This window comes from Sylvia atricapilla, chromosome 8 (genome assembly GCF_009819655.1).
Source record: "Sylvia atricapilla isolate bSylAtr1 chromosome 8, bSylAtr1.pri, whole genome shotgun sequence".
NCBI lineage: Eukaryota > Metazoa > Chordata > Aves > Passeriformes > Sylviidae > Sylvia > Sylvia atricapilla.
Window position 1 is genome coordinate 2,600,812 of NC_089147.1, and position 14,257 is coordinate 2,615,068.

Here is a 14,257-nt window from a genome sequence, read left to right on the forward strand (position 1 = left end):
TCCCTTGTCCCCAGTCCCTCTCCAGCTCTCCTGGAGCTCCTTTAGATCCTGCCAGGGGCTCTGGGCTCTCCCTGGAGCTTCTCCTCCCCAGGTGAGCACCCCCACCTCTCCCAGCCTGTCCCAGAGGGGCTCCAGCCCTTGGAGCAGCTCCATCCATGAGCTCCTCGTCCCTCCTGTGCTGGGCTGGCACAAGGAACACTCCCTGCAGTACTGAGCACACTGTGACTGCCCTGTCTCCACCCATCAACGCCAGTCAAGGCATTCAGAATGTCCAAACACAAACCTTCCCAATCCTGTTTCAATCTCTCCCAAACTTCAGGAAGCCCAGAGTTCTCCTGTTCACAGGAAACACACGCTGGGAGGGTTTCCCAGCACACTCAGAGTTGCTGAAGTAAAACCAATTTCATAATTAATAAAAAAGGAAATAAATCCAAAGGGCTTCAGATGTTCCTCATCAGCTCTCAAAGTGCTCCTCACTTCAAACTCCAGGTGCTTCCCAAGCATTCCAAACCAGCAGGAAGAGCCCAAAGACGGCTCAATCTCCTGACTCCTATTTATTCAGAATGCATTTTATTAGGGAGTTAAGGAGACTTCAGAAGCCAAGATTAAAGTTATGGTGCATTTTTATAAGGAGAGCAGGAGCTGTGGTTCAGGATTTTATATAAGGAAACGCTGACAACTTTACAGCCATAGTAGCTTCCAGTAAATGCAGAAGAGATTTCTCCAGGCAACTGGTAAATATAATGTTTTTCCCTTATACTTTCATCTCAGTACACATAAAAGCATTTGACACACTTAATAAAATGTCACCAGCATAAAACACTGCACAAAGGAATGCTAAATAATGACAGAACTGCAATTATTGGGGGGAAAAAATGAACATTAGGAACATTTTCAGTTTCTCTCTACATTACTGAGGTGACAGAATTTGGATTTAAAAGCTTTTTTAATCCTTTCTTGTAACACCAATCATTCCTGGACATACAACTCCCTACAACACCACCTAATTCGAGGTCATATGCAAAACATGCAATTTATCTTCCCAAGAATTAACAGAATCATCATAAGGCACGGATAGAATTTTACTGCACCTGCATCCGAAATCCAGGCTCTCAGACTGACGCCACCCTTAATTTTTGGTGGACTCCAAGAGCCCTAAACCAGGCCACTAAAGAGCTGCTCCAGAGCCAATTCCTCGATGATTCTTCGCATCAGAGGAGGAGGAGAAGGCAGGGCAGGCTGGCTGCAGCCTCGTGGTCGTTGTTTCCAAGCAACCCCGTAGTGCCGGAGCGGAGCCGGAGCCGCCGGCCAGGAAAAGCCCTGGAGCTTTTCCCTCTGTACTCACTTGTTCTGCATCATGTTCATGATCACCCAGTCGAAGGGATAGACGTTCTTCCCGATGAGGTTCTTGAACATGATGAATGTTTCCATCAGGAAATCCTAAAAGAAGAGACAATGGCTGGAGAAAAGTGGAACCGAGAAAGGCTCCAAGGGACGGTGGCAGTTATTGATGACTGTGTCCCAAAGGGGGTCGTTGTGCTCTGCTTCCTCAAAAAAAAACCCAGCTGTTTTTCATAAAAAACACACCTAAATCCTACTCAAGCACATTTGTACGTGATGCCCATAAATCCCACAATAATTCCATTTCAGAAATTATAACAACAGTAATCCCGTATTTAAGCAACCCACGGGATTCATCAAGGCCAAGCACTGGTTCATCAGTTATCCAAAAGGAGTTTCTGCTGGAAAAATCATCATTTTTTTCCATCCTATGGACAAAATTTCCCAGTTCCTTCGTGAATTGTGACACATCTGTCATGACACACTCTTGGGAAGTTGATAAAAGCACATTGGTTCATAGAAAGAGGGAAAAAAACAAAGCTAAATATTTATTTAACTCCTGTGATTGCACTAACAAATACTCCCTGGAGTCAGGTGATGAATAATCCATCCCTTCATGGATATTCTCCAGAAATGGAGATTATTTATGTATTAAAATAAAAACAAGTTCCAGCTCAAATCATCACCCCCACCTGAGGCAGAGGACAAAAATGGTTTGGACATCCCAAAATTGGGAGGGATCCTCCCCAAAGTGAGCAGCAGGAATTGCTTCTGCTAATGAAAATCTGCCCAAGAAAAAGTTAATTTAACAGCATAAACCAAATTATTTCCACACAGCTAAAAACCAGACAATTCTTTGGACCAGAAACTTTGTGCACTTCACAATGTAAATCACCTCCTACAATTTGGGAATCTGTAATTGCTATCTAACAATTTCAGTAATATCAAATGCTGTGAGAAAGATAAAGGGGAAAAGAGAACTTCATGCAGAAAGTCCTTGATCCACTTCACACAGAGATAAAAACGGACTTTTATTCCAAGGTTAGAATATCTTCCCTTTGATACAGCTTCTCAGTAATGGTATTTATCTGGTCTATCTTTAAAATGTCAAATGCCTGCAAAAAATATCCCAAATACGTTCCATCGACTGGACTTTTAACTAGGACTGGTTCCTGTGTAACCTTTTCAGTGAGAAACCAATCTCAGGTCCCTGCTCTCATCAGTCTTTCTTCAGCTCCGAGAGCCAGGATCTTCAGCAGATTTATTGTTTAATCCACTGCTCTGTTCAAATGTTTTCCTGGCTCAGAATTTCCCTGTCAGTGGATGCAGGGAGCTGCAGAGATCCTGAGGACACGGCTTTGAGATCAGGAATTCCAGAATTCCTGACTGGTTTGGGTGGGAAGGACCTTAAAGCTCATCTTGTTCCCACTGTCCCAGGATTCTCCAAGCCCCAATGTCCAACCTGGCCTTGGACATTCCAGGGATCCAGGGGCAGCCACAGCTGCTCTGGGAATTCCAGCCCAGCCCCTCTCAATGCTCTCAGGGAACAATTCCATCCCAAAATCCTATCCAGCCCTGCCCTCTGGCAGTGGGAAGCCATTCCCTGTGTCCTGTCCCTCCAGCCCTTGTCCCCAGTCTCTCTCCAGCTCTCCTGGAGCCCCTTTAGGCCCTGTCAGGGGCTCTGAGCTCTCCCTGGAGCTTCTCCTCTCCAGGCTGATCCTTCCTGATCCCCATCCTTCTGCTGCAGGTTCTCATTCCCAAGTATTGCTGCAAAAAGGCACCTTATGCAAACATCCCCTCGCAGGATTCAGGGAAAAAGAGTTTGGATGGGTTTGTGACTCAAACCAACCGAGTTAACCCAGCTGATTGGGATGAGCTGACAGCTTCTCTGGCCACCCTCACAGCCAGGAATTCCTTCCCCAGATCTGTCCCTGCCCTCTGGCAGTGGAAGTCATTCCCCCTTGTCTTGTCCCTCCAGGCCCTGACAAATATTCTCTGTCCGTGTTCCTTATTTCACAAAGCAAGGTGAAATTCCTCCTCCTCCGGAGTCCTTGCACACCCACCCGGCCCTGGCCTGGCTCTGGGTGATTTCCAGAGCTCCCTTCCATCCCCAGCTATTCTGGGATTCTGGGAACTGCCGAGGTACTGGGCTCCACCATGTACAGAACACTCCTGGTCAAAGAGCTCCTCTGTCATTTTACCACACACCATCAGCAAGGGCCACAGAATCCCAGAATTGTAAAGTGGGAAAAGACCCCTGGGACCTTCAAATCCAACCTGTGACCCAACAGCTCTGTGCCCAGTGGAGCAAATCCAAATGCTCTGGCACAAACAGGATGGACAGCAACTCTGGAGCTGCTCCAGGTTCAGGTGTCAGCCACACTCACCCCAGAGCTCAAACTGCAGATTCCCCTGCTCATTTTTCCTGTGTTCTGGTGAAAGAATTCCATTGTTGATGATTTGGTTCCTTCTGAGCCTGGGGGTTCTGACCTACTTTGCTGATTCAGCTCTGCATTTCCATCCCCTGATATTTACATTTTAATAACCCCACGTTCACCCAGCTACTTTAAATAATGCTCTCTAACAACTGAGCTAATTATTGATCAAATAAAAGGCTCCTGATGCTCACCTGGGGTTTATGCATTCATAATATCGCTCTTTTTTCCATTTTATGGTTCTCATTGAAAAGCAAACGGTTTGGATGAATTAACCTCATTTTAGGAGGAAAACTCAGGGTTTTTGAGGGGCTGGGAAGAGAGGGGAGCCACCAGGACAAGAAAAAGCTGCTTATTTTTAGGATAACTGGAAGCAGGACAAATATTTCTGAGCATAAAAGCCTGTACTAAAGGAGGAAGGGTTACAACTCCTGCTCTCCCTCCAACTACAAATCCTATTTAACAGGAAACAGAATTCACAGCAGGTAAGACCCCTAAAAAAATCCCATCCACTGATGGAAAGGAAACAGCCTGAGCTCAGCCTGAGACTCTCCACATGGCAGAACATTACCAGGAATTTTTTGTCAACTAAACTGCATGTGTCTCAAAAAAATATGTTTTTTACCAAGTAAAAAGAGGGGAAAAAATCAGTTAGTCCCAGAAACAACTTCCCTGATAATGTTTCATCTCAGGATGACAGCAGAATCACAGATTTTGATTTTACAGAATCACAGCAGAGCCTGGGCTGGAAAGGAACTTAAAGCAAGAAAATCCTCTTTGAACAGACATTCCTTAATAAATCTAAACCCTCTATTCTGCAGAGAGGTAAAAGACTGGTTTTATTGCCCTCCACCTCATCCTTTCATGGACTTTTGAGGCCAAATATGACCATTATAATAATCTAAACCTGCCACCTACATAACACAGACCATAAAGTTTCCTCCAGCACTTCCAGCCCTGAGCTTCCAACTCCTGCTTGAGCAAGAGCAGAGGCTGAAGGAAGATTTAAGGGTCTCCAGTGGTAAAAAAGAAACCACAGTTTAAGTTTTCCCTTTTTCTTGCTTTTTTTTGGGTAAGAAAAAGCATTTCATTTCTCCCTGGCTGGATTTAGTCTCAGTTCTAAATCACTGCTTTGTGATTAAACTGAATCCTCTGCAATAGGAGGGGCAGTTTTCACCTCCAGCTCTGGGTTTAAAAGCAAAGACTCCTGGATTTCAGCTCTACTGGGTGAGTCAAACGAGAGTGGCACAAAAAACTGTTGGGTTAAAGTGGAAAAACCTTTAAAATAAAAAAAAAAAAAATAGTTTACTCCCTGTAGTTTTATTTTACTCACAGGATTAACAATGCTCTACCATTAAACCTCCACGCCTTAAGGAATATTATTTAAAATCAGCTCTGAGCTTTAAAGATGCCAGAGCAGATGCAAAAAGAGTCTCCAGCCCCTGAAATCTGGGACAGGGCAAAGAGCTCAAACCCTGTCCAACCCAGGCAGAAAGGAGAATAACACAAATTCAAGACAAACTGGGAAGTCCAAACATAAAAATTACACAAAAGAAAGACCCTGACTTTTCTGTCTTCCCTCTGCTTTAACTATTTTTTTCAGCCCGCTTCGTTTGGGAATGTTCTGCTCTTGGATGGTGCCCATCCATGGGAATGCTCCAAGATCCCAAAGGAGGCCCAGCCCTTTCCATGCAGTGACCCCATTTCCAGCAATCTGCAGCTGGACTTTGCCTTCCCCCTCTCGAAACAGCAGCTCTGAGCTTTAAAGATGCCAGAGCAGGTGCAAAAAGAGTCTCCAGCACCTGAAATCTGGGACAGGGCAAAGAGCTCAAGCCTTGCCCAGCACAAGAAGAAACACAAATAACACAAATTCAAGACAAACTGGGAAGTCCAAACATTAAAATTACATTAAAATTACATATAAGAAATTCCCTGACTTTACTGTCTTCCCTCTGCTATAATTTTTTTTCAGCCCATTATCTGCACTTAGTTTGGGAATATTCTGCTCTTGGATGGTGCCCATCCATGGGAATGCTCCAAGATCCCAAAGGAGGCCCAGTCCTTTCCATGCAGTGACCCCATTTCCAGAAATTTGCAGCTGGATTTTGCCTTCCTCCTCTCGAAACAGCAGCTCTGAGCTTTAAAGATGCCAGAGCAGGTGCAAAAAGAGTCTCCAGCACCTGAAATCTGGGACAGGGCAAAGAGCTCAAACCCTGTCCAACCCAGGCAGAAAGGAGAATAACACAAATTCAAGACAAACCGGAAACTTCAAACAAAAACGCCACCCAGGAAAGTCCTGGCGTTGCTCTGGTGGGGCTGGAAGGAAGAAGAGAGGCTGAAGAAGGATTGAAAGGCAGGTGGAAGCTGCCTGGTGGCAGTGGGGATGGGCCATCAGTGACTGCTGGAGCTCAGCCAGGAGCTGGGTGTCCCCTCCCAGGCCCGGCCATATGGCAGTGGCACTTTTAGGTTATTACAGAGTTATCTCCTCAGCTATAAACTCCCTTCCATTATGCTTTAATTAACTTGGGTTGTTGCCTTAGCCAGGCTACCCAACGACTCTGAGAAGACAAATTTCAATTATTATTGCTTATTTAACAACTAAGGGCATCTTTAAGGTGAAAGTGTTTTGCATAAAAGGGAAAAGGGAAAGCGAGCAGATCTCTAAGTAAAAGCTACTTCAAGAGAAGAAATCAGGACATCTGGAAGATTTAACACTGAAAGTTCCTTTCCTAAGACAGCCTTTTTAATATTCTTTTCCTTCTTTCCTTACCAGATTTTTGTAATGGCTCATCACTACTATTTTTTACTGCTTTCTTTCAGCTGCCTTCAATCCACTGTCTCACGTTTTAAAACACTGAACAGCTCCAGCTGTACTCCTGCGTGTGTCAAAAGGCCTAAATAATTATTTTACATTAAACCTGCGATGCCAAACACATTTTGTTCACATCTCACAAGGGCATTTAATGACCAGCAACAGGGAAAAAAAAAAAAAACCCAAACACAAGCTGAGGCATCTTATGAAGAGATAAAACAAATGCAACTCACCACAACATCCGACCTCATCTTGCCAAAAGTCTTGATTAAATGGGCATAGTGATAATCCTCCATTTGCCTCAGGATGGCTGTCATGCAGGCCACAAAACTCCCCTGGCAAAAAGCAAAGCAAAAGAATCCATTATTTAGGATAATGCAACATAATAATAATAATAATAATAGAGTCGACCACAGAACGCAGTGGAGATAACTCTATCATTAAAATTCATTAATGCATATGCAAAACTCTGTCAAGGAAACACAAAAAGAAAAAAATCCCATCTCGAAAAGTTTCCAATTTCCAATCTCCTGGGTTTATCACTGAAGCTTTTGCGACACGTTCTTCATCTAAAAATTGCTCAGACATTAAAGTCTCGGCGAGGTAATAAACAGCACACCTAAAAATAGCCCCCCCAATATCAGCATTTGCATTTGGAAAGTCAATATTCTGCTGCAGGAAGAAATCTTTTCAAAATTAACATTTGGAGCATTCCAGCTAAACCAAGCCCAAGTTTTCTTTCATTGCGTGGTATTTTCAGAGACAGTGATGCTCCAAAAAAAACCACCACCAAAATCCAGGAAATTCCATTAAAAGCAGAAGAGCAGCACTATCCAGATCTCTCTCAAACCACAGAAAAGGGTAAAAAAGTGACCAAAAGAAAGTTTAATTTTTGCTTCTGGTGTGTGAAGGTGTTGCAGTAACAATCCAACCCATTCCCAAGGCTCCCAGATGTAGTAAAATCCCAAAAATGGGAGATTCTTGTCCATCTTCCCTCTCTGCCTATCTGCTAAAAGCCTGGTAATGATTGTCCACATCTTTTCTGGTCTTTAATGAAGGAGGAAAAACATTAAAAATTGGTAAAACCCCCCCAGCAGAATGACTCAGAAAAGAAGTGATTTCTTTCTATGGTTTGATAAAATTGCATATCCCCCTTTCTGCGTTGTTTTCCAGGTTATTCCATGCCAAAGCCTGGGAGAACAATCAGGAATTTTCACTCCATAAAGGCACAGAGCATTTAACGTTACCTTTAAGATCACCATTCATTTCAATTTCAAATCTTTATTTCCACATCAGCCCAAATAATTGAGATTAAACCCGAAATGACACCGGGTTCACCTGATTTTGTCCATGTGGGAATGTTGGATTTTCCAGAGGATGCCGAGGCACCTGATGGGAGCTCTGTGGCACCTGCAAACTCCATGAATATGGAAGGAAAGGCCACCTGAGCTGCTCTTCTGGGACATCAAAAGAACTTTCTAACAACCCCTGACAAGAACTGAAGCTGGGGCTCTACAAAGACAATGTCTCCTACTGTGCAATGGAAATAAGCTGGGAGCCTCTCATTTGACAAACATTAATTGTCAAAGCAGCGCCTAACGAGCTCCTGCCACTGCAAACACGGGGCTCATGCCTGCAAGGAAACATTCCATGGCCCACATTCCCTCCCATCTCCTCTAGGGATGCCATCAATCACGGTGATGTGCCAGCACCAGGCAGAATTATCCATTTTTTAACTTGGCTGCCTCAGAGGAGGTTGCAGATGGAGCTCAGCCCATCCCAGTTCTGTGGCTGCCTCAGGAGAGCTGGGACCAACCTTGTTTTGTCCATAGGATCTTTTCACAGACACTTAAATATCCTGCAAGTCCACTGCTTGGCAAAGACATCAATCTGCGTTTAGTTTTGTTCCCATCAACCCCACGCTGGTAAATCCAGCCCTTTCCTTTTAACAAACTCACTTCTTCATCTGGCTGATAATTTAGGGCATTCTTTTGTTTATTTACCTGATTGGGGAGTAATTTAAGTTTCTACACGTGGCAGCAAGAGTTAAGATGGATCTCACACCTGAGGAACTTCTCAAGGCAAACTGATATAAAAAAAATCACAGAATCCCAGAAGGGTTTAGGTTGGAACAGATGACAAAGCTCACCCAGTGCCACCCCTGCCACGGCAGGGACACCTCCCACTGTCCCAGGCTGCTCCAAGCCCAGTGTCCAGCCTGGCCTTGGGCACTGCCAGGGATCCAGGGGCAGCCACAGCAAATCTGGGAATTCCAGCCCAGCTCCTCCTCACCCTCCCAGGGAACAATTCCTGCCCAAAATCTCATCTAAATCTCCCCACTTTCAGCTTAAAGCCATTCCCTGTGTCCTGTCCCTTGTCCCCAGTCCCTCTCCAGCTCTTCTGGAGCCTCTTTAGACCCTGGAAGGGGCTCTGAGTTCTCCCTGGAGCTTCTCCTCTCCAGGTGAGCACTCACATCAGTTCATATGAACTGTTAAACCTCCAAACACATTTTAATATTCATTTTTCAATTTAGGAGCAGCCAGAGGCGTGGATAAATTTGTTTGCCATCTGCTCTACATCTACTGGTGATCCCTGTGCCATCCTCCATCCCTGTGACATCCTGACAATCCCTGGGAGCAGCTCGTGGCTGCACAGGGAGAGCTGCTCTGAGTGTCCCCGGCCAGCAGCAAGGATGTGTCACTGAAAGGAGGCATAATTACACAAGAACAGTGCTCTTAATTAGCACGGTGGGAATCACAAAGGAACAGCAAAGTCGAGTGTCTGCTGGTGAAAGTCTCTGAGTCCACGTGCAAGTGTGGAAATGCCAACAGGAGAGCTGGTTAAAAACCTGGCTGCTGCAGTTAAAAATAAATACAGGAAAATAGACAATAAGCAAATAGAAACGGAACACGCACAGGAGGGGATTCTGTAGCGCTGTAAATTTAGTTAAAATGACAGAAACTTGTTAAATGTTGTCATTTCAGCTCAGGCTGAGCCCCCAAAGTGGGGCTGAGCAGACTGGCTGAGGGTCTTTAACCAGTTATCAACACTTCTTCCTGTCTCTCTGCATAAAATAATGATTCATGCTCATCTCGGTGTTTATCTTGGTAATAAAATCCCTTCCTTTGATACAAAATTGTTGCTTGAAGCCAACATTGCATCACACACACACACACATCCCTGCGCCAACATTTCTCTGCAGATCCCCACCTGCAAACCACTTCCTGCTAGGAAGGAAAATCTATTTAATATTAGGAGGGAAGTAAAACTACCAGTCATCGTTTTCTTTGTGAGGTACCACTCGCAGCCAGCACACGCTTTAATTACCAGGCTAATAAAGGTTTGTAATTATTTAGAGGCAATATTTGTACTCTAGGTGTTTTTAATACGCTCTGCTAACTAGTTAGCAATACCTAACAACACGATTAGATTTTAACCTTAAGTTGATTTTTAATCTTTAGTTGTTTTTGGAGATCATTGTCATCACCTACAGACCAGCACTGGAAGCAATACGTAAGGAAAAAACGGTACCTAATTCTCTAAAAAAATCAATTTCAATTTGAACCATAGGGATAATTACAAAGCTGTGTTTACCCAACCAGTCCTGCAAGGGGTTTCCATTGTCCTGGGCATTTATCAGCTGTTTATTCACTGAAATAGTGGCAGGGTTTACCCTGGAAGCCTTTCCCTACTGCAAGGCTCAGGAATGAGGTGATCACAACAGGGGAGGAAGATAATTAAAGAATATCCACCAGAGAAGCCTTTTGCCAGCAGGTTGTGACAATTCCTGCCTCTCTCCCTCTCCTGGATTGTTTCTTCCCAAAGCAGGGTCAATGAGGGTCACCCTGGGCCAGCGGGGATGGGAAATGGCCACAGGAAAGGCCCTGGGGGGGCTGAGGGGTTGGAATGAGCCCAGAGGTGTCTCAGGTGTGCCCAGGTGTGTCACAGGGGTGCCCAGGTGTGTCACAGGTGTGCCATGGGGTGCCCAGGTGAGCTCAGGGATGCCCAGGTGTGCCCAAGTATGTCACAGGGGTGCCCAGGTGTGTCATGAATTGCCCAGGTGTGCCCAGGTGTGTCACAGGTGTGCCCAGGTGAGCCTCAGGCCACTGGCACCTGGACTGGAGCAGGAATTGTGTGACCACAGGTAGCAGGAATTGTCCCCTGCGCTGGCACTGCTGAGGGACCTCAGATGCTGGGGTCAGTTTGGGGCCCCTCAGGACAAGACATGGAAGGGCTGGAGCATGACCAGGGCAGGGAATAGAGCTGGGAATGGGCTGGAGAATTCCTGATGGAGCTGGGAAGGGGCTGAGCCTGGAGCAAAGGAGCTCAGGGGGGACCTGGTGGCTCTGCACAAGTCCCTGCCAGGAGGGGACAGGTCGGGCTGTGCTCCAGGGAACAGGGACAGGAGGAGAGGGAACGGCCTCAGGCTGGGCCAGGGGAGCCTCAGGGTGGATATTTGGGGAAATTCCTCCATGGAAAGGTTTGTCCAGCTCTGGCCCAGCTGCCCAGGTGGAGTCCCCATCCCTGGAGGGATTTAAAACCCATGTGTGTGACACCTGGGGACACGGGGTGGACACCAGAGGTGGCCTTGGCAGTGCTGGGGCTGGGTGGACTCCACCATCTTACAGAGGATTTCCAACCTTTGACAATTCCATGGTTGTCTTCTGTGACTGAACCTTTCCCAAAGCCAAATCACAGGATCCAGGAGATCTGCAGGCCTCTCCAAAGGGAAGCCAGATCCAGCTCCTCAGCAGGATGAGTGAAAATTCAGCTCCATTAGAAGAAAACAAACCTAAATCCAACACCAAAGCATCTCTTTTTTTCCTTTGGAAAGGATGCCTCATTATTTAGAAACACATTTTATATTTAAAAAAACCGAATACACGATTCCAAACTGTGAAATTACTGCAGATTTCTGTAAAATACAATTCTGAAGGAAAACTTGGAAGAAGCACAGGAATGCTCCAAAATGACTGTTTTTTCCTAAATAACCTTTAAAATAAAACACTCAGTGTTTAAATGGCTCTGGTACAGATGCAAGAAGGGAAATTTTCACTTTAAATAACCCCCACAAGTAACATTAACACTGAGAAATTCCAGAATGAGAAGAGAATTCCCTGCAGGAGGGACCACACATGCCAACGTTTTTCTCCCTCAGGGATGAAAGCTCCTGTTTTAAACAGGCTTGTCCATTTTCTCCCAGTGAAATCTCTAAATGGAAATATTAAGCTCTTTATGTATAGTGAGAAAATCAAGAGAAATCAAACCTCAGCTAAGTGATGGCTCATTAAAATGTCCCTGTTACCACGGTCAGGAATAAATGAAAAAGTCTGAGTTTCATTTCTTTTATTCTGTTAAATTTTCCTTATGTGGCCTTAAAAGACTACACATAATAAAAAAAACCCACCCAAACAAAATAACTTGAATTAATTCACTGCATTTTGGCTTTCAGAGTGTTTACATAGAATTTACATTGTTGGAAAGGATTTAGTTCCATCACAATTCCCAGAGAGTTTGTAAAGATAAAAAAAATGAAGTTTTCTCTCTGCTTACAGCTTGAATGTTCTCTATATTAGCAATAAATAAAGAACTAAAAATCAATTTTTAGCAATTCTAGAAACCACTCATTAAATTGTCACCCCTTACGGACTCACAAGATAAAAATCCAACTTTAAAACGTCCCAAATTTCATCTTTTTGCCACGTGAAAACGTAAAATCCGATTTGTCTGCAGACAAGTTTGCTCGCTTCAATAACATATTTTATGCAATTTGTAGTATAAAGGTATTACAAACCCCAGCATGAATAGGGCAGAGGATCTTCCATCACTGCCTCTTTTCAACAATGCTTTGTACTAACAAATAAAGATATGGATGGAAGTTCCAGGGCATCCTGAAGCGAGTTTGACTCCTGAAGCTTTTCCCAGCAGCATCACACCAGGATGGGAAAAAGACCCAAAACAAAGCAGAAATCTCCCAAAGGCTCCCTAAATTTCTCTCTGTGTATAGAAATTCCTCCAGATATTTCTCACAGTATTAAAAGAAACATTTCTTTCCTCCTAATAGAAAATCCCACAGTAAACTCAGCAGCACCTTCAGAGACGACAAAACTAATTTGTGGCTACAGCAGGAAGATAAAAACAAGCGCAAAACGTCCCCATTTATCACATTTTTTTTACTGAATACACAGAATATTCCATTTCCTTAGGCCAAACCCTGCCTCTTGAACACGAGAATAAAACATCTGAGCCTTTTTTTCCTTGCAGGAACAGAAGTTCACACCTGCAACAACAGCAGCCATAAATATTTGGGCATTTTCCTCCTGCCACAACCATTATTCTGAAGCGTCTTTTTGCCAATCAAGATGCAGTTAAGGTATTTTCAGTGACAGGTTTTTGCTTCCAGAGCTCCTGGCAAAGATGTGCCACCTCCTTTACCTGATGTGACTTAAGGAGTTCAGAGCCTCCATAAGCAGCAAAATTTTAGGTTTTCCAGGCCAGGAAAAGTCCATGCAAAATGCAGAGCTCTGATACAGGAGTTTAGAGGTGAAACTTTCATTTAGAGGTGAAAAGTTTCTTTAGTCTCCAAACCGTGTTTTGCCTCAAGAAGGATTTTACAGATGCTGATTTAATCTCTGACAATTCCATCTCAGTCAATAGAAAATTTGTTTTAAAAGGAGAACTTTACCAGCACTGAGTTCCTGCAGGAGTGAATGCAGGGAAAGCTCTTTGGGAAGAAAAGCAAAAAGGATTTTTTCACAGATGTCCCAACCAGAATCCAGCCCTGATTGTGACCTTCTGCATCTGAAGGAGCTGACAAGAAAGATGGAGAGAGAATATTTGCACAGGACACAGGGTCCCACTGCCAGAGGGCAGGGCTGGATGGGAGATTGGGAAGAAATCCCTGCTGGGAGGGGCTGGGCTGGAATTCCCAGAGAAGCTGGGGCTGCCCCTGGATCCCTGGAAGTTGATCCAGGTTGGGTATTTGAGGCTTGGAGCAGACTGGGACAGCGGCAGGTGTCCACTGGGGTGGAATGGGGACGGGCTTTGAGGTTTTTCCCAAACCATTCCACGGTTCTGTGGTTCCAAGATTGAGGCGGGTCAAGTGACATTCACTTTGCAAAGAGGTTTATTTGTTAGGAACTTGGTGATAACACAGTTGGGAACAGACACAGAGAGTTGTCTGATTCAAAAGTGCTTTGCACCAACTTCTGTAAAAACGCAGGGGAAAAAAAAAAATTAATGAGATGTTTTAGCAACACCATTTATCATGTTTCTAAGGCTCTTAAAAAAAAAAAAAAAAAAGTCCATTTTAACAAAAAAAAAAGCTTCTCTTTTAAAAGCTCCACACAGTGTCAGTATTGAACAGTGCCCTTCAATGGAACCCACAGTGCTTAGGAGTTCTCAAGGTCAGTACATTTATTTCTAGTTTTCTAAATGCAATTGCCTTCCCTCATGGGTGTTTTTTTTTTTTTCTTTTCCCCTCCCTCTGCTACACTAAACATTATTTCATTATTTCAGAACTGCCCTCAATAAATCTGTTTCAGGTATCTTGGTTTACACATCTATTAATGCTGCTAATAAAATTATAAATGCAGTCATAAAACACAGAAAACAGCTGTATTTATGGGAATGGCCGGTACTCAAACAGTAAAAAACAAAAAGGAAAAGC

The 14,257-nt window shown here is 44.3% G+C and overlaps 1 protein-coding gene and 1 long non-coding RNA gene across 3 annotated transcripts in view; one reads left to right on the forward strand and one right to left on the reverse strand.

The window, feature by feature from the left end:
* Window positions 1-14,257, forward strand: part of LOC136363954 (uncharacterized) — a 465,017-nt gene that overhangs the window by 151,721 nt on the left and 299,039 nt on the right. The window lies entirely within an intron of this gene.
* DOCK1 (dedicator of cytokinesis 1) overlaps window positions 1-14,257 on the reverse strand; it is a 269,993-nt gene that overhangs the window by 115,451 nt on the left and 140,285 nt on the right. For both annotated transcript variants that reach the window (XM_066323421.1, XM_066323420.1), the window contains exons 28-29: window positions 6,822-6,923; window positions 1,346-1,440 (exon numbers count right to left, since the gene is read on the reverse strand). In XM_066323421.1, coding sequence (XP_066179518.1) covers window positions 1,346-1,440; window positions 6,822-6,923 — 197 coding nt within the window. The remainder of the gene's footprint in view (window positions 1-1,345; window positions 1,441-6,821; window positions 6,924-14,257) is intronic.